A 22,038-nucleotide genomic window follows, 5' to 3' on the forward strand; every position below is an offset into this window, starting at 1 on the left:
TGAACCTAAAGGGTAGGCGCGCATTCACTGGCTGAGAGGATAACACACACAAATACTGAAATTGTACTGAAAAATGGATTTAATTTGGTTTACCTTTTCCCTTCCTACATTTTTTTTTTTCCCATTTGGTCTACTGACCTTGATTCGCCCGAGAGAGAGTCTTGACTTACCTTTCTGCTTCCACTTTCCCCACCACTATTATTTCCCTTGATAGAGCTGCCCTCTTCTAAAGGTTACCCTAAGATCACGCCTAATCCTCTGTGCTTTTTTATATCTGCACTAGAATATTCCTGCAGACTGTAACTGCTGAACTGTTTCTCTTAAATTGCAATTTTGCCCCATTTACACAGTAGACAATACTAATATTACTTTTACATTTGCATTTTTAAATTCTTGTGTAGTTGTAGAAAATTAGATAAATTGCATTTTCAGAGAACACCACAATCTGAGACATTGTGGACCATTTTCCAACATACAGTATGAGTCACACGAGCCGAGTCATCAGACCAAAATGCAAATACCAGAACTCAAAATCTGGTTGTCTAATATTACCATATACTCATTATAAAAGGATCGGATCTCAGGAATAATACTGAAATTGCAGGAGTGACTCTCAAGGCTTTCAGTGACTCATTTTGTATTATATGAAAACACTGATATGGTCATATCTGAATTCAGATTGTCCTCTTGTTCTTCTTCTCTCACCAGGACTCGCTTGATGCAAAGCTTCAAAGAATCCCACTCCCATGAGTCCCTACTTTCTCCCAGCAGTGCTGCGGAGGCTTTGGACCTAGTTTTGGATGAAGAGGCTATAATCAAACCTGTCCACTCTAGCATTTTAGGACAAGAGTACTGCTTTGAGGTGTGTTAAGTTTTTTTTTTTTTTTTAACCTTTCTCCCATTCTCCCTGATTTCACCCACCTACTACTGGATTTATTTTCTTTTTTTATCTCACTATATTTATATACTTAATGGACCAATTCAATTTAATTTGTTTCAGTGTTTTAAATATGTAAAGACATCAATTTTGGTTTCACTACAAAGCCACTGCACACCTCTCATCAAAATTAGGAAAATGATGTGACCTAGTGGTTTAAGGAATTAAAATGCAAAAACATTCACTTGTTCTAGTTTCGCAAATTTGCACATTTGCTGTTTTTCTGTGTTTTATATAACTGTAAATTGACAATTGACAAATTGACAGTTGTAATCTTGGGCCATGGGAAATTGCAATAGTAATTTTTCATTAATCTATTAATTAACAATTAACTAATAATTAACGAATCAAAGGTGAAAGTAACTGTTAGTTGCAGCCATATAAGGCATATTTCCTGATTGTGATTATTCTGAAAGGGTATGTTTTGTCTGAAGGTGACCACCAGTTCAGGGACAAAATGTTTTGCCTGCCGCTCAGCTTCAGAGAGAGACAAGTGGATTGAGAATCTGCAACGAGCTGTCAAACCCAACAAGGTTAGATACAATGGATTTTCTTGGCTTTCATTTTAAATTCCAGTAATTCCAGAAGATGATCAACAGTAAATGTTTATCTGAACCTTCCACACCTGGTGAGCTGTTATTTTATCATGAGATCCAGGGTGTAACATTAAGGACAGATGTAAATAAGGACTGTAATGCAGTAACAGAACTCCTCGTTTCACTTTCAGGACAACAGCAGACGCGTGGACAATGTGCTCAAGTTGTGGATTATTGAAGCTCGAGACCTTCCAGCTAAGAAACGCTACTATTGTGAGCTGTGTCTGGATGACATGCTGTATGCACGCACCACCAGCAAACCCCGGACCGACACCGTCTTCTGGGGAGAGCATTTTGAATTCAACAATTTGCCTACCATTCGTAGCCTTCGCTTGCACCTCTACAAGGAAACGGACAAAAAAAGACGCAAGGTGAAGAAAGCGTGTCAGTAAAACGGGCATTAAAAAAATGAATAAAATAAAACTAATAAAATGTGTTGTTTTGTTTGGTGATCTAGGAAAAAAGCACATACCTTGGCCTCGTCAGCATCCCCATCTCCAGCATCACGGGCCGGCAGTTTGTGGAGCAGTGGTACCCGGTGATACAGTCCAGCGTTTTGGCCAAAAGCGGTGGTGTCGGAAGTGCCAAAGTCATCAACGCTTCACTGCGTGTGAAGTCTCGCTACCAGACAATGAACATCCTCCCAATGGAGCTGTACAAGGAATTTGCCGAGTACATTACAAACAACTACCGAACACTGTGTGCAGTCCTGGAGCCGCTGTTGAGTGTGAAAAGCAAAGAGGAGGTGGCGTTTGCTCTGGTGCACATCCTTCAAAGCACAGGGAAGACAAAGGTAAACAAGAGGTCAAGAGTTACCTGTCATTTTTCCACAAACCAACACTGTTCACATCCTTGAGTTCCCTTTACGACCAGTAATCTCTTCTCAGGAGTTCCTGTCTGACATGGCGATGTGTGAGGTGGATCGATTCATGGACCGTGAGCACTTGATCTTTCGGGAGAACACGCTCGCTACTAAGGCTGTGGAAGAGTACCTCAAACTGATAGGTCACAGATACCTCAAGGATGCTATAGGTAAAACTGCGCGTCACTGTGTTTCCTGTGTTTCTTACTCCCTGCTGACTGAACGAAGGGGCTATTTGAGGCTCAAAGTAAATCAGATATTTTGATGAACTACTTTATGAACTTTATGCCATCAAGATAGTTCTACATCTACATTTGTGACATTTTTGTTATTGTGGTGGCAACATTTTAGAAATACTTGAGCTAAAGAACAAAAGTTTAAATGTCACATCAGCATATACAAATTATACTTTAATAACATTTCCATCTCACAACATTAAATACAGATTACTTCTTTTATTCATGTATTAGCTGATTTTCAGTTTTTTTTTTAATGTACACTAGTCATTATTCAATGCACATAGAAAGTAAGACATACCTATGTTTTTTTATGTTTTAGCCCTTAATTATAAATATGCTTAGCAATTATATTTACATGTATATTTATATTTAAAAGTTTTTAGATTAATTTCATACCGTCAAAGCAGCCACTGTTTTACATGTCTACACATCTTTATCCTATCCTAGCATTTTGTTTCAAAGCCATGACAAATATCAATCAGGCTCTGCTTTTATAGTAGGAAAGGGACTCATGTATGCAAAGTGTAACATGCATTAAGTATTCGAGTGCTATACATGTGCAGCACTACACATAAAATCAGTTCAGCTCTACAAAGGCAGAACAACAAAATCACCTTTAACTTCAAATTCGACAGCCCTAATTGGGGCTGTAATTATAACCAGGATGAGGGGGTAAAAAGTCAAACATACACATTCCATACATTGAAATCCTTAAGTCCAGTGCAGGTAATATTGAAAACACTAAACCACCCCTGGAGAAATAAATCCAATCCAAATGGGGCTTTAGTCACATCATTATCTTACTTTACTAACTTTTTTTTGGAAACATAATGACGGTCTGATCTACAACTTTCAGGTGACTTCATTCGAGCCTTATACGAGTCTGAGGAGAACTGTGAGGTGGACCCCATGCGTGTCCCGCCGTCAGTCCTTGCTGACCACCAAGCCAACCTTCGCATGTGCTGCGAGCTGTTACTCTGCAAGATTATCAACTCTCTCTGGTCAGTTTTGCCGTGTTTGTACCCCCAAAAACTGTATACATGCACTGTATCTGCTCTGTATGTGTACTGACTGGTGTAATGTGGGGTCTACAACGGCCTGATGAACGCAACTTTCTGTCTGGAGTCCATTTTGCCAGTCATGTGAATATGCGGTGTAGGAAATTCTGGGTCTCGCCTTTCCCAGTTCCCACTTTTCTTGAAATTAAATAAATAAAATCTGAAAAAAACAAAAAACAAAACGGTTTCATTATAGAATAGGATAAAACTAATCATTTTCATTTAGGAAAAGAAATGTATATAAAATGAATTAAAAAAAAAAAAGAAAAAATTATTTATTTTAATTAAATTCCAAAATTAATCAGAAATTTTATTTATTTATTTATTTTAATTGTTTTTTCCAGCTTTCAGGATAAATACATCACCTTTCAGTTTCAAATTTTACCTTTTCATTTACAATTGTCTTTCAAATTGACAAAACATTTGGCCCCTTTTTTGTCCCCATAGTAACACCAATATAAAAGCTTTCTTATTTAAACAGAAAAAAATGAATTAGAACATTATCATTTACCATTTAGAGGTTTTTTTTTCCCCCACTGATATAATCAGTAAAATCATAAAATTGTTTCAGTCTCTTTTAAAAAAGGGTTTTATAAGCACATTTTCCATCATGAGCAGGGTGCAGTCCAGTATTTTTTCCTACGTCTTGACCGTGTCTCTTGACCGTGCCATATTCCTTAGAGCTTTGGATGAGCTGCTGGACTTTATCTCTCACTGCTCCTTGACAGTGGGAAGTAAAATCATGTTCTTGTTTCAGCATATTTCCCCGGGAGCTGAAGGAAGTTTTTGCCTCGTGGAGAGCCAGATGTGCCGAGCGTGGGAGAGAGGATCTCGCCGACAGCCTCATCAGCTCCTCCCTGTTCCTTCGCTTCATGTGCCCAGCCATCATGTCCCCGTCGCTGTTCAACCTAATGCAGGAGTACCCGGCTGAACGCACGTCCCGCACACTCACACTCATAGCCAAGGTGATGCAGAACCTGGCCAGCTTCAGCAAGTGAGTGTCTGTCATCGCCGGGTCCTCTTTAATTTGATTCAGTTCATTTTTAGACTTGTAGACGTTGGCACTTGTGCAAGGTGGGATGCATGTCACAGGGTAACATCACGGCTTGCAGTCGAAACCGCAAGACTGCAAGGGTATAAACTGTTACTCACCCCTGCGATGAGCTCTGAGCCTTTCAGCTGCGACACATTTGTTCCTACCTTCCCTCTCCACTCTGTACTGCCATTTTTTGAATATGAAAACAATTCTACTGACTTAAATATGCGCCGGTAATTAAGACATCAAAAGTTTGGTGGTACTTGGACAGGTTATGTTACAACCTTCCCCTCATATACTATACGCCCACTTGTTATCACATGACTGAAGTTCCATACTTATGTGATGAAAGCTGAGTCAACTCCATTTTGTGATGAGGTCTGTGAGATGCGGTTGAAAACTAGTAAGCAGACCTTGAGTTGAGATTGTTTTGTCAGCCTCTGTTCTCAGGTTTAAGAATGATCTTTTGAACGTATGAGATGTTGTTTTGCACTCAAAATTAATACTTTACATAGGAATAGATTTTATTTACAAATATTGATTTCTGCAACTTTAAGGATTTTAAACCTAAACTCCTGCACGTTCACTATAAACATGAGTTCCATCCGCTAATCTGCTGTTTCCACTCTCTTCTTTGTTTCCATGTGTCCTGTCACACAGATTTGGACCGAAGGAGGAATACATGTATTTCATGAACGAGTTCCTGGAGATGGAGTGGGGCTCCATGCAGCAGTTTCTTTATGAGATTTCCAACATGGACACTGGAGGAAACGCTGGAGGGTTTGAGGGCTACATTGACCTCGGCAGAGAATTGTCCATGCTCCACAGTTTACTGTGGGAAGTCATGGGCCAGCTTAGCAAGGTGGGTGGAATAACATGATGAGTTCATGGAAAATTTAAATAAAAAAATTTAATAATCCTCTCTCACTCTGATGAGTGGAGGTGGAGGGTTGGAAAATCAGGTTCTGCAGTTTTCTATCAAACAGACACAATGAATATTATCTGAACTCTGAAAACAGAGGTGGAATTAGAACTTTAATATTTAACTATTTAATTTAATGCAATTTTACTGTAGTGGTAACATAATGAAAGTTATAAATACTTTATGGTCAGCCCTAAATTGCCTCATACATAGGTTAACGAATGTGTAATATGTGTTTTTTATTGCTTTTTTCCTGTCATGTTTCTGAATTTCATTTGAATTCATGAATGATGAAGTGAGTCATTTATAGATGTTCCCAGCCCCTGGGCTGTGCTTGGGTGCTGGACCATAGAACATTTTCTTCCTTAGAGAAAATGATATGATTCTGCCAAAAACACTGAATAATGATTTCGTGAAGGCACTGATCCAAATTTTTCTCTTCTAATACCAATTCCAATACCTAAAATAAGGATATCTGGATACTGAGTACTAATCGGATACCATGCTCTTTTTCTCCAAATTAAAATGTGTTTAATATGTGTTGCATGTTAAACATGAAATAAAATCATCGATTCAGTGTTTTCAAAAAGGCTTCCTGACAAAAAAGTGCAGAAAATGTACTTATCAAATTCATTAAAACGCATTTATAGTGAACTAGTGATTAATTATTATCAGCAGTATCTTTATTATTTTAATGTTGTGACAGCCCATGACTGAATAAAGGTCACTGACTGAAAGCTAAAACTTATGACATGAATGAAAAATAAAGGATTTAGTGTAGATTGGTGACATCCACTTGATAATTCGAGTATCGGCTAAAACCAATGTGATGGGTTTTATCAGTGCATCCTTATTTATTATCATAATAATATAAAAATAATAATTTAAGATTATAAGTCATCACAAGCTATTTGCTCAGTACTTACCTTGAACTTTGAACAGTCTGTCTGTGTTGCATTTTTCCGTATCACTAAACCTAATCCAAAGGTATGATGTCAAATGTTTATTTTCGATCTGGTTTCGTTTCGTAAGCAAGTGGGACTTGAATTTGACCTTTATTCTGGTCATGTCCAAAATAAAAATGGTCAATAAAACAGTCTGTGATGCCAAAAAGGTTGAGACCCCCGGGTATATGGCATGAGTATTGGAAGCCTGGATTCCTTGATTTGAAAAATGTTTCCGTGTTTTAGGATGCTATTCTGAAACTCGGACCCTTACCACGGCTGCTGAACGACATCAGTGTCGCCTTGAGGAACCCGCAGCTCCACATGCCTACAAATCACCAGCCAGAGCGACCGAAGGATAGACTCTTCTCGCGACCATCTTTCAATCGTCTCATGTCCTCCGACTTCCAAAGCCTTATGATGCGTGACTTAAACAGGTATCTTCTCATGGTTTCCTTTGTTTTATGCATCTTAGTTGTCTTCGATTTTATATATGAAATTGGATTTGCATGTCCCCAAAGATTGTGGGTAATGGGTAATGCTGATAGTTTTACATTGGAGCAGAGGATTGATCCCTGCCGTGGCTTTATCAACAGTGTGAAAGGTCATGATTGCAAATATGCACCTATTGCACATTAATAGAGGAATTACAGTTTCACATGGGTGTAATTAGCAGTAGCTCATAAAAAGACCAAGAACACTGATGAGTGAATGACACAATAAGCTGGCAATAGCTCAAAAATAAACACCAGTGTATTTCTAAGAGCCCATAATGCTAATGCACCTCTTCGGGCATTTTAAGTATTCTATCAATCCATAACTTCCAGCACCATCTGTTCCCAGACATTCTTACCTAAACCTCTTTCCTCTGTTTTAATTCACTTCAGCACTCTGCTATTGCCAAGAGACAGTTGCTCTCATTACAGCCTAACTGTTTCGATAAGAACTCTTTAAGTAAGAGTACTAACAGAGGTAATATCAGAGGACTCCACAGCAGCTATTTTGTGTCTGCTATTATAAGTCCCTCCTACCACGCTGTTGTCTGCTGGGAACAAAACTGAATGAGAGTGACTTAACTCTGCTGCAGGCGGGTGTGAGAGAACAGAGATCAAACGTCTGGAAATTCAAGCCAACACAGGAAACACTTGCCACTTCTTGTAGCTCTAACCCCAGAGGTATTAGGCTACAAGTGACTGACAGGATTGAGTTGTGCCTCCTAACTGGGTTTCCACCTGTTTCATTTTCGGACCGTGACATCAAACATGTAGTTTCTGCAAACCATTAAATCTTATAGACAGGTGCAGAGGACCAAAAACTCTTGACTGGAATCCTGCAGACTGTTGATCATGTGTACTCACTTTATTTAGTGCTGCAACAAACAATATTTTAATTATGAATTAAGCTGTTTAATATTTTTTTCATTTATTAATCAACTAGTATATGAAATATAAAAGAAAATAGAGCTTGAGGCAACGCATTAAATCTGCACTCACAACCTAATGACATGCAAGCAATGGTGGGGAGTTGCAAAGGGTTATTGCCTCATAATACGGAGTCACAAGCAAAAATAAAGTTGGGAACCACTGACCCAGAAGTTTAAAGCACTAACCATGTGACCACGGTGTTCCCGCTTTGGGTCCAACCAGGGACCATATTTACATAGCGTTCATACTTTCTCACCCCTCTTTCCTGTCTTTCTAAGGCATAAAATACCCCTAAATACTATAAAAACATAGAACAGTAGGCAACATTCATCATTTGAGACAGCCTGTTCTGTGTTTACACTTTTGTTTCTTTCCACAGGGCCCATGTACGATATTTAAAGACAAACGGGTAGATGCAAAAAAAAAAAAAAACAGGTATAAAAGATTTGTAAGGTAGTAGCAATTGTAACGTGTCTTTGTGTTGTGTGTCTGCAGTTCAATCGACATCTCTCGCCTGCCATCCCCTACGACTGGAGTGTCAGCTGTAGAATCCCTCTCATCGAATCTGAACATGAGGCGTCACGCAGAACGAGACCTTCGCTCGTCGAGAGAAGTTTTTTACGTGACCCGTCCACCGCTGGCTCGATCCAGCCCCGCATACTGTACAAGCAGCTCGGACATTACGGAGCCTGATCCAAAGGTACGGTGGGAAATAGTAATGCAGTAGTTTATTTTCACTCTGAAGCCTTTGAAACCCTCTCTACAGTGTAGTAAATGTTTTTGAGACCTTATGGGTCAAATGCATGCATTTCTATATAATATAAACAACTGGCTAACATGTTTACTATTGTTTTAGTTTTTGATTTACTTGGAGTACTTAGTTTAATAAATGATTAGGAAATTTCAGACATTCTAAATTTGTAAATTTGACATTGTAAATTTAAACAAGATTTCTTGTGAGAGTGGATTATGCTTAAACTTTAGAACACACTGAGAGGTTTTTACTGGTGTATTATTTAATCATCAAAACCATTTTACAGTTTGACTTTTCATTTGATTGAGTGGACTTTGGGTACATTATATTTAATTTCCAAAAGTTTAAAGGCCAAAACTGTCTTTAAGTCAGCGTTGTCAAACTCCTGTTTTTGTTTGTGCACTGATTTTAGGAACATGAGACCTTGATTTTCAAGTTAATTAGTTATTAAGCAAAAGATCCACTAAGACACAGCAAGTTTATTAATATAGCATCTTTAAACAACAAGGCAATTCAAAGTAATTTACTTAATTAAAAAGGCATTAAGAGGCAATATAAAAACATAAATTAAATTTAAAAAAATAAAAAGATGAAAATGAGCTACAGTAAAAAAAAAAAAAAAAAGGTCCAGTTACAGTTAAAACTGTAAACACATTAATTTCCTGTACATTAAGTAAAATAAACATTTTTTCCGGTACATCAGGATCTAGGATTTGAAAAGTGTGTGTTCCACCTTATGGCGAACTGAGAAAGAATAATTCTCTCTCTCAGGAACAATGGTTTTCAACAAAATCCACTTCAAAATGAAGCTACAATAAAGGTTTTCTTGTATGTCTCAGGTTCACAGTGTGAATAAAAGTGTGTCTATGATGGACCTTCAGGACTCCCGTATGAACAGCATTTCCAACCTGAACTCTGTGGGAGACATGCTCACCTCCTCTCAAGCCTCCATCGCCGGCCTCGGCCACAGCTTTGGGAACCTCGGCGGTCCTCTTCGTATGGGAGGACATATGCCGACGGGCTCAGCAGGATCCGGTTTGAGGCTGAGCCAGATGGGCCACATAGGGGGGCCCACCGAATCCATCTCTCAACAGCAACAGCAGGCAGCAGCAGCCATGCACTTCCCCCTCTCTTTCCAGAACCCGCTATTCCATCTGGCCGCCCAGAACTCCCCAGCTCAATCTCAGCCTCCTCCCCCTCCTCTCCTCCTTGCCCCCGAGCCTGAGAATGGCCACCACGACTATACACCCGCCTTTGGCAACAGTGCTTTCTCCCGCAGCGAGGACTTGTCCGCCCTGCGGTCACAGAGCAGTCTGGTGCAGCCCAGCATTGTCCACTCACACAGTTACAGTGATGATTTCACCCGGCAGAATCAGAGCAACGACTACGCCTGGCACCAGCTGTCACTGCAGGTGCAGGTAGGAACCTCTCACTTGTCCTCACACGTACAGAAAGACAGTTTCATCTTTGTAATTATATGCAACAATATTTTTCTCTTGCAGAACCTTTGGTTTGTTTAACAGGTTTATCACTTCATTTATAAAAAACGCAAAGGCAAAATGTTACATATGTATGTATTTAATTAGGGAACAAGATATGTGCAGTATAGCTGTGCTATTATATCTACACACAATATCTGTATCTGTATACAGGTGTCAACCAAAGTATAAAGAAACTTTAACTGTTAAGTGAATATAATTGTTGTGACTTAACTCTGCCACAGGCAGGTGTGAGAGAACAGAGATCAAACGTATGGAAATTCAAACCAACACAGGAAACACTTGCCATTTCTTGTAGCTCTAACCCCAGAGGTAATAGGCTACAAGTGACTGACAGGATTGAGTTGTGCCTTCTCCTAACTGGATTTCCACCTGTTTCCTTATGCAACCGTTGCATATTAAAACATGTAATCTCTGCATACCATTAAATCTTATAGACAGGCTTGAGGCAACGCATTAAATTTGTTTGTTTTAATCCATAAAATCTATTACAGCCTCAAACAATTAACAAGCTAAAGTTTCCTTAACTTCATTTTCTGATCATATGAATATTTGGTAAAATATATGCATAGAAGAGCTGGTAGGACATGGGTATCTTGGAGGTTTAGGGCAGTGGTTCCCAACCTGGGGGTCAGGACCCCTATGAAGGGTTGGAAGATGAATGTAGTGGGAAGGTAGATTAATTTAGATAATTGCCCAAGAAAAAAGGAGACTTTTCTATAGTTTTAGCCATTTAGACATCTAGAAATGATTCTAAAAATTCACTCTATGATCAAACCGCTCACAACATGCAAGCAATGGTGAGGAGTTGCAAGGGGTTATTGCCTCATAATAAGGGGTCACAAGCAAAAAATGTTGGGAAAGACAAATGGGTAGATGCAAAATAGAAACAGGTATAAAAGATCTGTAAGCTAGTAGCAATTGTAACGTGTCTTTGCGTTGTGTGTGTATTCATAGACAGAACGCCACTCTTCGTATGTTAAAATTGGTGGACCATGCAGTACAATGATGCACCAACATGTTTTATAACTCCTCATTTTGTAGGCCAAGAAATTACTGACAAAGTTATCATAGATTGTAAACCAAAATTTGTAACCATACAACATCACTCAGCCTATCAATGGGTGTCTAATCTGTTAGAGACCACTTCCAACATGATAGAAATGAGTGTGCATAACAATTGACTGTAGCTGAATAGCCAGAGTGGCACTGTGATTTAAGAACCCCACTAGGTGGAGAACTTCATTTTTAATAGTTTGCCCATCAACTCACAACGCTCACAGACTCCTATTAATTAAAAATGCTCAGTCTATTTTGTTCAGGTGAATTTGTTGCAGTGTATTTTTGTAATGATACAGGATATGCTCAGTATCTTCAAAGTGGACGGACTATTGTGTGCGTCGTGCCGGAGACTGACTGACTGCTACTGTTGTTGGTTGGTTGGCTGTTATGCCAAGTAGTCAACATTTTATTTTACTTAATATTGAATAGCCTCTTTACTGTATAGTAAGAGTTCATTCATCGAATGCAGTTGCTGGCTTTGCCCAGACGGTAATGCAGCCTCACTACACAGGAATCTTGAAATGTAATTCATGTGTGCATGTCATGCACATCAAGATTCCCTCTTCGGAGACTAAAATAATTCACAGGCCTAAACATGTTGCTCTGGGCTCTCTTGAGTCTTCTTAATTATCTTTATTAAATTATAGCTTTAACTAAAATTTGAGAAAAATTAATGCAAATTCATGAAACTAGCTCCAAATGCTGCTCTCAGTGACATTTAAAAAAAAAAAAAAAATCCCAAGCCAGATTGCCCAACATACCTAATGCCTTGTCATTTAATCTTAGTGTGATTTCAGGGCTGCGATTTAAGCAAAAAAAAATGGCGGCATCAACTGGTGCATTCAGAACGGCCCTTGCAGTTCAGTAGACCTTGCTTGTACCTCTGTTTTTGCAATTTTCAGACTGATTTTCAGGCAGCAGAACAAAGCCCCCCCCCTCTCCTGAGCAGCAGAATACGCAAATCTAACAGTACTGTAAGGGCACTTTTGAGAGACACTCGTTATGCTACCGACAACACATTGAAACCAGACCATTCTCTCGGCTCCTCTGCTGACCTGTGTAGGGTGCTTGACATCCATCATACTGCGCATCCTTGTTTCAACAGGGCTGGAAACCAGCTGTCGGTCAATAGGGCAGAAAAAAAGTGCTGTAACTGCTGATAGTGCATATATCTTTATATTATACGTGCTTCAACCCTCAGTGTGCTGCAGATCAGACTTAGATCTCCTGGCAAGAGATGTTTATCTGTTTTTATAGTCTAAAGTTTGAGCATTTTAAGTGAAAGCTTATAGACTTAAATTAAACTCACATGTTTGATGGAGTTCAGTAGGATTCTCGTATTTTGCGGAACAGCTTTTGATGAAACAGAAATCTAAACTGACCTTTTTGGTTTTGACTTGATGGTGTACTCATGAGCTGCTGATCTATCACGCTGATAAGTTTACTACAGCATGTCTGTGTAAAATTATAGTGTTTAATGATACTGTCATGCAGTCTTAAGCTATTTCTGTCCCGCTGCGTGGGCCTTAATGAAACAAACATCACAAGAGCCTCCTGTTTTAGTAATATAAACGGTGTTATCAGGGCAGTGCTTTTTGCATTAATTATGTATCTACCTACCCATCCATCCATCCAGTCAACACCATAATTATTTTGTCAGTTAGACTTTCTATCTTCTTCAGGTTCTGTGCATCAGCACATTCCATTTGAAATTCAATAATGGATACTACATTCAAGCCCATAAGAGCTATATATCACACTCAGTGCTTTCTATATTGATGTAAACCTACTCAAATCAAAGCTGAGACTTGGCTCTTTAATGTAGTATCCTTTATTTCATTTCAAATCGAATGTGCTGAAGTTCTGAGCCTGAGCAGCAAAAAATGTGCAACTGCCCAAATACTTAGGGTCTGGACTGTACATGCAGACATCATCTATCTATGTGTCTGTCTTTTATTACATTTAACTAGAGATTCAAGCTATACATATATCCATACATACTACTGTTGGTTTATAGAGCACTAAACAGTTTAGGGTCCAGACCACTCAGGACATCTGGGACTGGTCTGCCACTGTCCCCAGAGTCCAACCAAGACATCAGCAATCAGTTTTTATGCATCACATCACTGGAACAAACCCAGCTCTGCTCCAACTCAAGGCTCAAAACTTTTCTGCTTAACGTTGCCTTTTTATTAAATAAAATCTGGAACTATACCACTGTTACCACTATTTTTATCTTCTATTTTACGGTATGCTTTTAAAATACTTTTTATTTGTCTTTTTATATAGCCCTGTGTTTCTTTTATTTCTTGTCTTAATGTCTTTTTACGATTATGTAAAGCACCGTAAAAGGCCTTATTGTTTAAAGGTGCTATACAAATATAAACTCTCCTTGCTGATCATCCTTCCCCCCATCTGTCTGTCCATCCAAGTCATTGTGTGAGTAATATTTTTTTGTGATTATAGCATCTTCTAAATGAATCAGATGGCTAATGGGTTTTGTTTGTGGAAACATTAGCCTGGTAAAAAACAAGTAGTGCAGTGCCTTTCTTTCATTCATCTTGGTGTCCCTGGGTCAAACACATAGTGGCTAAGGGGGCATGTTCACTTTGGTCTGTCTTTGTGCCTTACTGGATTTTACCACTGGGGGGCATCAAAGTTGGATATTTTCAAATTCTACACATACTGGTTTTTAGTAAATTAAATTAAATAAGTAATTAAAGTACTTTCAGTAAATGAAATGAATCTTTCTTCATTTTTTTTGACAATTTTTTTTTTCTGTCAACTTATTCCCTCCTCTCAGGAGTCTCTCCAGCAACAGCACCTGATGGGAGTCGCATCTCAAACAGCCACTGGGACGGGCACCCCTGCCTCCTTGGCTACACCTCCCACTACGGTTCATCCTGTCCGCCAGTCATCCATCGCTCCACCACAGCACCTCAAGTCCCAGCGGTCCATTAACAATCCAGCTACCGCCACGCCTCCAAAGGTTCGCCCGCAGAGCAGGAACCTCCTCCTCGACTCCTCTGACGCAACTTACAGCGGCAGTCAGCCAAAACCACGGCAAACTCAGCAGCCGCAACAGCAGCAACAGCAGCAGCAGCAACAGCAGACACAGCAGCAACAACAGGAGACCCAGCTATCGGTGACAGACAGTCCAGCTCCTGGGCTCCCGTACCAGACGAGCTCTGCCAAAGACAACCAGGGCCCGCCAGCAGCCGCAGAGGAGTCAACAGACACGCCAACAAAAAGCACCAAGAAGCCTCAGTCACAACTGCAGCCCCCACAGCAGCATCTGCTCAAGCCAGTTGTCAATAAACAGGTAAGTCTAACTTCAAACCTTCTAAGTAAAGAGATACTCTAAAACTGTATAGTGACATTTCCTTAGTTTTCCTCAGTTCATACGTAATGTCATTATATTAAGATTATTTGACATGATATGAGAGAAGAGACTAGATTTTCAAATAATATTTATACGTGAAGACCTGTCACGTCAATAAAAAGGTCAATTTTTAGGACATTCCTAATATTAAGACATAAATTAAAATCATGACTGACCTGTTTGCTGTTCCAGGGTTCTCAGTCGACCTTGAGCACCCCGGCCCTCAATGAGCGGACGGTCGCCTGGGTGTCCAACATGCCACACCTCTCTGCTGACATTGAGAGCCTGCGGCCGGATCGTGAGGGTCAGCTGAAAGAGTACTCCAAGAGCATGGATGAGTCACGATTAGAGAGGGTTAGTACACGTTTTTTTTTTTTTCAGTATTTTAAGGGTGTGTGTGTGTGCATGTTTGTGCGATTTCTCCAGAATATATGAGATACTATTTCAAGTGAAAGTTGGGATACAAAAGGAGATTTACTGGAATAAGTGGAATCAAAGAAAAATTATATCATGACAGTATCCTTGGTTTAAAAAAAAAAAAAAAAAAAAGAGCACAGATGACATACTATCCCGGATGGCGAAGCATCAATGCAAAAATCCAGCTGCCTATATTCCAAATGTATCAAACATTTCAGTCACCATATTATGTAAAGCCCATCTTAGGCACACACACATTTTAAGACTGTGTACCAAACACTTCAGAAGGAAAAAATCTGCAACAGTTGATGGCTACACGTAAAGTACATAACCTGAACTGAGGTGACACCGTTTCTACTGGTTCTACCACACTGCAATCCTATATTGGAGCTTTAACAGAATCATACATGAGTTAGATAGTGGTGGCTACTGTTGTGCAGTTTCTATGATGAATAACTCCCACACTCTCGCCCATATCAGAAACAGATGCCTACTGTTTGTGGTGTTTATTACATTGAAAATTGTGGCAAAGCACTATTCCACTGCAGTTTTGTCTGCACTTGCTGCTCAGCATCGAGAGATCTGTACCATCTATGGTGTCTGTATTGATAAAAATCACTCGTCATTCAGGAATATTGCGGAATACAGCCACTAATCATATGAAGTCACTTTATTTCCTTCAATTTCAGGTAAGAGAATACGAAGAAGAGATACACTCCTTGAAAGAAAGGCTGAAGATGTCTCATCGCAAGCTTGAAGAATATGAACAAAGACTTCTGACGCAGGAACAACAGACAAACAAGATCCTGCAGCAGTATCAGAGCCGCCTGGAGGACAGTGAGCGCCGCCTGAAGCAGCAGCAAATGGAGAAGGACTCTCAAATCAAAGGCATCATCAGCAGGTGATTAGTGTTCAGGATGAACTACGGCTGGTAGAAATGAGGCTGTGCAAGCTTAAGATCCAGAGAATTTTTTATAAAACTTATGCCCTATACCATGATTATATCCAGCCGTTAGCGAAGTGTGATGAAACCAAAGTAGTGCATTTACCATGGAGACACTCTACCTTCTCTTACTGCCGCTCACGTTCATGGGACCTGGTCAGACAGTGACGGGTTCACTGTACAACAACAATCTACTGTTTCTTGAAAGTCTAGCAAGTTATGGACTACAACTGCAAACTCGAATGTTTGAGTGCCACAAGAAAACAATACATAAGAGTAGTTAAACGCAGCTACAGGGAAGATTCATTCAAAGTAAAGGTGGTTAGAAGTGGTGACCAGCTTTACTCATTTCTGTCTGAGGTCAGCTGTAGAAGAACTCAGACAGAAAAGTTGAAGTTTTCCACTGAAGTACAACTTGCATGACTTCATTAAATCTGATTTTAAAGAAATTGGTCAACAATTTGGGCAATACGCTTACATGCTTTCTTGCTGAGAGTTAAATGAGAAAATAGATATCACTCTCTTATCAGTGCTGGAGCCAGGTAGCAGTTAGCATAGCGTAGCATAAAGCCTGAAAGCTGGGAGAAACAACTAGAATAGCTGTGTCTGAAATTCAAAAATAACTGCCTGTAAAACCACAAATGACTGTTTATACATTTCTGTTTCTGTATGGATTAAGCAAATGAGGTACAATATGTTAATTAGTGATCTCTGGAGGTGCAGATAGTCTTTATATTAAGCTAAGCTAATCACCGCCTGGCTTTAGCTCCTTGCTTAAAAGTACCCTGTGGAGTTTTCTTGTAAGTCAAACACAAATCATATTGACACAATTTTTTTTTTTTTTTTTTAAATCATGTTACCCAAGTCCATACATTTATGTGCATCATTTAGTGCATTAACCTGTGTGGGAATGCCTGTAAAAAATCTCGAAATGTCAGCGATTGTTTTTACACTTGGCTTAGGTGGAAAGGTTGGTGTATCAATAAAAGCATAATGCAGCAATGAGCAGTGGAAACAGACTTAGCAAAAAAAAAAAACATGACATACATGAAGCATGTGACTGAAATGTCACTCGGGCTCCACTAAAGAGACTAAAAGAATACATGAAAGAAACATAAATGCCTTATATTCATCATGTTTTCTACATAGTTTTCAACAGTTTGAGGTTTGACTGGTGCTCTTTAAATTACATCATCTTGTTGCGACCTCTTCTTCTGTGATGGCTTAATGGCACCTGGCTGCCAAATTCGTAGCATAAACCAACTGTTTATTCCGATGTGCCCAACTCAAAATATTCGCATAACGATAGTGGATGGAAATGCACATTAATTCACATTTCCTTTTGCAGATTTTCTGGAAATTCTGTTAAAATTTGTGCTACAAACAGCAAAAAAACAAGGGACCCACTCATCAATACATTTCTCCCTAGCAGCACTAGTGGCTAAAAACTCCACAGGATACCTTTAAGGCACAGACAAAAGAGTTGTATCAGTCTTCTCATCCAACTCTCAGACAGCAAACGAATAAGCGCATTATTATTTCCCAAAATGTGGAACTATTCCTTTAAATGTAGCTCATTCAAATATCATGACTAGTGCTGAAAAGCAGGCTCATGCTTAATATGAAAGACTTCAATTAATTTCAGTAACTTTATTACGAGGACAGAAGAAACCAAGCCGAGCCAAATTCTGATCGTAGCTACACATACTTAAATACCCACATTCAATTTTTTATGAAAGCCAAAATTTTGTATAACTGGAGTATTACAGAGCTCACATCTCATCTGGCTGAAAGCCTCCTTTAGTTAACTTATACTGTTATGCATATTCTCTATTTCCTCTGAATTCAGATATGGCAGATGGGTGCACACTTCATCATCCTGCACACACACTCAAGTTTTCACAAGTTCTATAACTGAACCGTTCTGAAGGCAGTTCAGATTCAGCTTCAGGATGCTCTGAGGATAAGTTAATGTACCCACAAACATGTCAAGTCCTTAATATCATCATATGGCCACATAATCCTACAGTAAATTTGAAGAACACCGGCTTCATAATTCTATTTTTGTCAACCGGTATGTTTGTTTCTATTTCCCTGTTGTCAGACTCATGGCTGTGGAAGATGAGCTGAGAGGGGGTGCCATACCTGATATTAAGCCTCGAATCCTCACAGACCAGGTTTGTGCCTGTGTCTACATCTTTTATCATCCCTATTCTCTAAACCGGTCGTGTCCTAAAACAGCTTGCATCATTCTTACATCATATCCAGAGCATTTGCCAAAGCCAGTGCAGGGGAAAAGCTTGCAGCTGTCATGCAGTTCTCCTATTCCCATCTTTTCAAAAGTACCTTTGTGTCGCATCTGAAATAACATTTCACCATTTTACTGCACACGTCATAGGGGAGTGTGGAAAACACAGTGCTGATCCTAAAAATCAGGAGCTGGATAGGGCTTAAATTTAATCTAGTTTTTTTCCCGTGAAGGAGTAGCAAGTCTTCGGCAGTGATACTGTATATGACTGAACACGAAAAGATAATTATACCACAAAAGGCATTTAGCATTAGAAAAACCTTGACTGTGAGTCACACGTAGCGTCACAGAAATTCTTCAGGGCTCAGTTTCATGAATGCACCATGTGGGCTGGATTGTGACGCAGGTGACGACGCTGCGTGTTGTCTGATTGTGTGTTTGTTCACATTGACGCAGATATAGCTCCGAAGAAACAGCATTTTCTATCCTTGAAATTCACTGTCACCTTTTTGCATCCCTCAAAATCAAGGGCAAATAGACGAAATTGCCTCGTGAAAAAAAAATCAGACCATATATAGAAATGTTTTCCCCTGGGTCTGCTGTGAGATTGTAATTGTTTTACGCCAGACTTTTTAAAACAAATATGAGTGAGTGATTAAGATATAGCTAAACTCTGCAATCCAAAATTAGTCTGGTAAATGAGTTTTATGTTTGCAAAGCAGGATCCTCTCTGGCTCAGAGTCACAGCTATTAGATTAACACACTCACTCTTGATATTGAATGGAGCAGTGCTTGGAGCCCATTTAAAAGAAGAATAAAAGTCCAAGTAAGTGTTGAAAAGTGCTATTCCTTCAGAGTGGGAGAGTCCTGTTAATTTCCTCTGTGTGAGCACGAACAGTTCTTTCCCAAAGACAGAAACCAGAGAATTAAGAGTTAAAAGAATAGGTCAACACTTTGGGAAATACATCTATTCGCTTTCTCGATCAAGATGCGTTAGATGAGGAGATTAATACCACTCTCGATTATGTACAGCAAATACAAAACTACAATTCAGCAGCCGGTTTGCCTTGCACAAAATCTGCCTAACAGCACCTCTCAAGCTCGTTGATTAGCATGTTATGTTAATCTGTACAAAAACTGAGGTTTTAAAAATGACAATTCAATAGTTTTTAGGGGGTTTAAGTGCTGGACTATTATTGGCCAGGAGCAGTGACTTCCTGGAGTCTCTGCTGGTTGCCTGACAATGGATCCAAGCCAAGATATATCACAAACCCACCCTTAAAATGGCAAACTACCTTCAGACAGAGCCATGCTAGCCGTTTCCTCCTGTTTCCATTCTTTGTGCTAGGCTAATTGCCTGCTAGCCCTCTACCCCACAGACATAAGAGTGGTATCCATCTTCCCTTCTAGCTCTCGGTAAGGAAGTGAATACACATTTAATCCAAAATGTTGAACTATTCCCCTTACACTTGTGCCCTCAGGAAGCCATAAATGGAGATAAGTAGCAATTTCACCTGTTTTCTCTCCCTTCAGTCTATCAGCCAGGGCTATGGTGGGCACCCAGGATCCTGACTGCCAATTCCAAAGTGACCAGAGTTCATGATGGTCACTCGAGTGTAAGAAGACTGATTCAGATCCTCTACAAAATCCCCATGATGATGCAGATCTGCAGTGGACCCAGCAGGACTGCTGGAGGCTTCATCTCACAACGTTCCTAAAAAAAACAAGAAAAAAAACCAACAAAAAAAACAAAACTTTGCACATAATCAAATTTTGCCTGTACCAGAACTTGACAATCAGTTTAGCGTGAAGACCAATGTGTGTGGTGAATCTGCTGCACATGTTGACCGAAATATAAGCCAATGCCACAACAATGGCAATACTGAACCTAATGATTTTCTTTATTTATTCGGAAGAGGTGAGAAGAGATGTGTAAAACACTGAGGATGAAAATGGATTCATGATTTTCTCTGCTACAAGCAGCACACTCGCTTCTCACTGTAGTGGCTGCAGACAAAATGTAGAAAAGGCTTTTACACGGTGACGCCTTTGACAGGCAGCAAGCACATTTTTAAATCATTTACCATCTGTGATCCTCAGATGCAGGGCCCGAGCAAAGAACCCACTGTATATTACTATCCGATTCTGATGAAATCATTTAGTAACATATTTTCACTGCAAATATATTTTTACTTGCAGAAGTGGTTATCTTTATGATTTTTTTCATCTTTTTGCATCGTTTATAGTCAAGCCCTCCTACAAAATAGATTCCAAACAAGTCCTACAATCAGCTTATATTATAACTGCTTTAAATACAATCTAAATCTTCTCACAATTTCTTTAATTTCAGTGTATAGAACAGGTATTTCTTAAAGCGACTAAACATTTTTAATAATAAAAATATTTTACAAAAATAATCTTGGATTAAAATGTTTTATTCACTTTGTAATAATAATGATGATAGAAATAACAAAGTATGTTTTATATACATACTTTATGTGCTTCATAAACAATATAGACAAAAAGATATGTCAAAATGTAACTAAATATAGAGTTTAAAGGGGTATTCAACGATTTTACACGTTAAGGTCAGTTTTCTGATACTTCTCTTACTGGAGCTTTGTCAAGTCAGACTTGGGCTTGGAGAACAACTTTATGAACGAAAGCCTGCATTAGAAACTGGAGGTGTAAAGTTTGCAAAACATGGGCACTTTCCAAGCAGAGAGGGTCTAATGAAAAGGCGATAGTGGTTGCATTATGGGAAATGTAGGACCCAGCATTTTGGAGCTTGACCCATGCTAGGTCCCATTTACACGAGGTATTAACAGGTGATCTGTACCTGGATACATTATTTGGATTATATCATCCAATCCACAGGCCTTTGCATATATATCTGGCATAAAAAGGCAGCATCATTATCTTGAATCGGATCTCAATAGGCAAATTAGTCAGGCAGCGCTGACTTGTCAACAAGAGAAGCAATGTCGTTGATGGCTGTCATTCAGTTCTAAATCTTAGTTTTGTGGGGGAAGACCTCCCAGCTACTGCTTCTACTTCTATCTTTAACGGGGCTTGCTTAAGCTAGCAGGAAGAGGCGGAGTTAGGTGATCTTTCAACTTGCTCAGTGAATTAAAAAAAAAAAAAAAAAAAAAGTTTCCCCTTTTTAAAATAAAAAGGGGATGGTCACACTGTACGGATGTCATTTACACCTGGCAGAGATCGAGTCATGGTGCGAGCCAGACCACCAAAACAAATTCTGTATTTAACATCGTGTCTTGAGGAAAGGTTATGCGTTCAGAGACTTCTTGAAGATAACACTTACATAGCTTCTTAAGCAGAGTGTTTGGTCATCTTTGGTCTACAGTTTCTAATCAGTGCCTGCCTGCGCGCTCCTTCATGGCCAGTTACATCTAGAGCTAGAGAATTAGCTGCGTTTGCTTGTCTTATATTGCGTATCTTTTTCGGTCTCCCCTTGGGGTCTAGGAATTTGTGATGGCTGTTTTCTGATATTTTATCAGCTAAGCGATTACTCGAGAAAATAGTCGGCAAATTAGTTGAAAATTGTTAGTTGCAGCTGTAGCTCAAATCTGAGAGACAGTGTTGGTCTAAAGCCGGCCTAAAGTAAAAAAGCCTCAAAAGTAATAATTAGACCTGAAATGTTATAAAAATCAAAGCCTTTTGCCTCCTGGCCCTCCATGTCTGGCATTTTCTTTTT

At 39.4% G+C, this 22,038-nt stretch overlaps 1 protein-coding gene across 1 annotated transcript in view; it reads left to right on the plus strand.

Moving 5' to 3' along the window:
• Nucleotides 1-20,010, plus strand: part of LOC120786472 (ras/Rap GTPase-activating protein SynGAP-like) — a 33,230-nt gene extending 13,220 nt beyond the window's left edge. The window contains exons 4-19 of the mRNA XM_040121945.1: nucleotides 709-862; nucleotides 1,372-1,470; nucleotides 1,644-1,904; nucleotides 1,991-2,326; nucleotides 2,421-2,565; nucleotides 3,491-3,635; nucleotides 4,450-4,686; nucleotides 5,389-5,590; nucleotides 6,841-7,031; nucleotides 8,514-8,718; nucleotides 9,612-10,190; nucleotides 14,137-14,655; nucleotides 14,908-15,069; nucleotides 15,822-16,033; nucleotides 18,180-18,252; nucleotides 19,857-20,010. Of these exons, the coding sequence (XP_039977879.1) occupies nucleotides 709-862; nucleotides 1,372-1,470; nucleotides 1,644-1,904; nucleotides 1,991-2,326; nucleotides 2,421-2,565; nucleotides 3,491-3,635; nucleotides 4,450-4,686; nucleotides 5,389-5,590; nucleotides 6,841-7,031; nucleotides 8,514-8,718; nucleotides 9,612-10,190; nucleotides 14,137-14,655; nucleotides 14,908-15,069; nucleotides 15,822-16,033; nucleotides 18,180-18,252; nucleotides 19,857-19,895 (3,559 nt within the window). The 3' untranslated portion in view covers nucleotides 19,896-20,010. The remainder of the gene's footprint in view (nucleotides 1-708; nucleotides 863-1,371; nucleotides 1,471-1,643; nucleotides 1,905-1,990; nucleotides 2,327-2,420; nucleotides 2,566-3,490; nucleotides 3,636-4,449; nucleotides 4,687-5,388; nucleotides 5,591-6,840; nucleotides 7,032-8,513; nucleotides 8,719-9,611; nucleotides 10,191-14,136; nucleotides 14,656-14,907; nucleotides 15,070-15,821; nucleotides 16,034-18,179; nucleotides 18,253-19,856) is intronic.
• The last annotated feature ends 2,028 nt before the right edge of the window (nucleotides 20,011-22,038 follow it).

This window comes from Xiphias gladius, chromosome 24 (genome assembly GCF_016859285.1).
Source record: "Xiphias gladius isolate SHS-SW01 ecotype Sanya breed wild chromosome 24, ASM1685928v1, whole genome shotgun sequence".
NCBI classification, from domain to species: Eukaryota; Metazoa; Chordata; class Actinopteri; order Istiophoriformes; family Xiphiidae; genus Xiphias; species Xiphias gladius.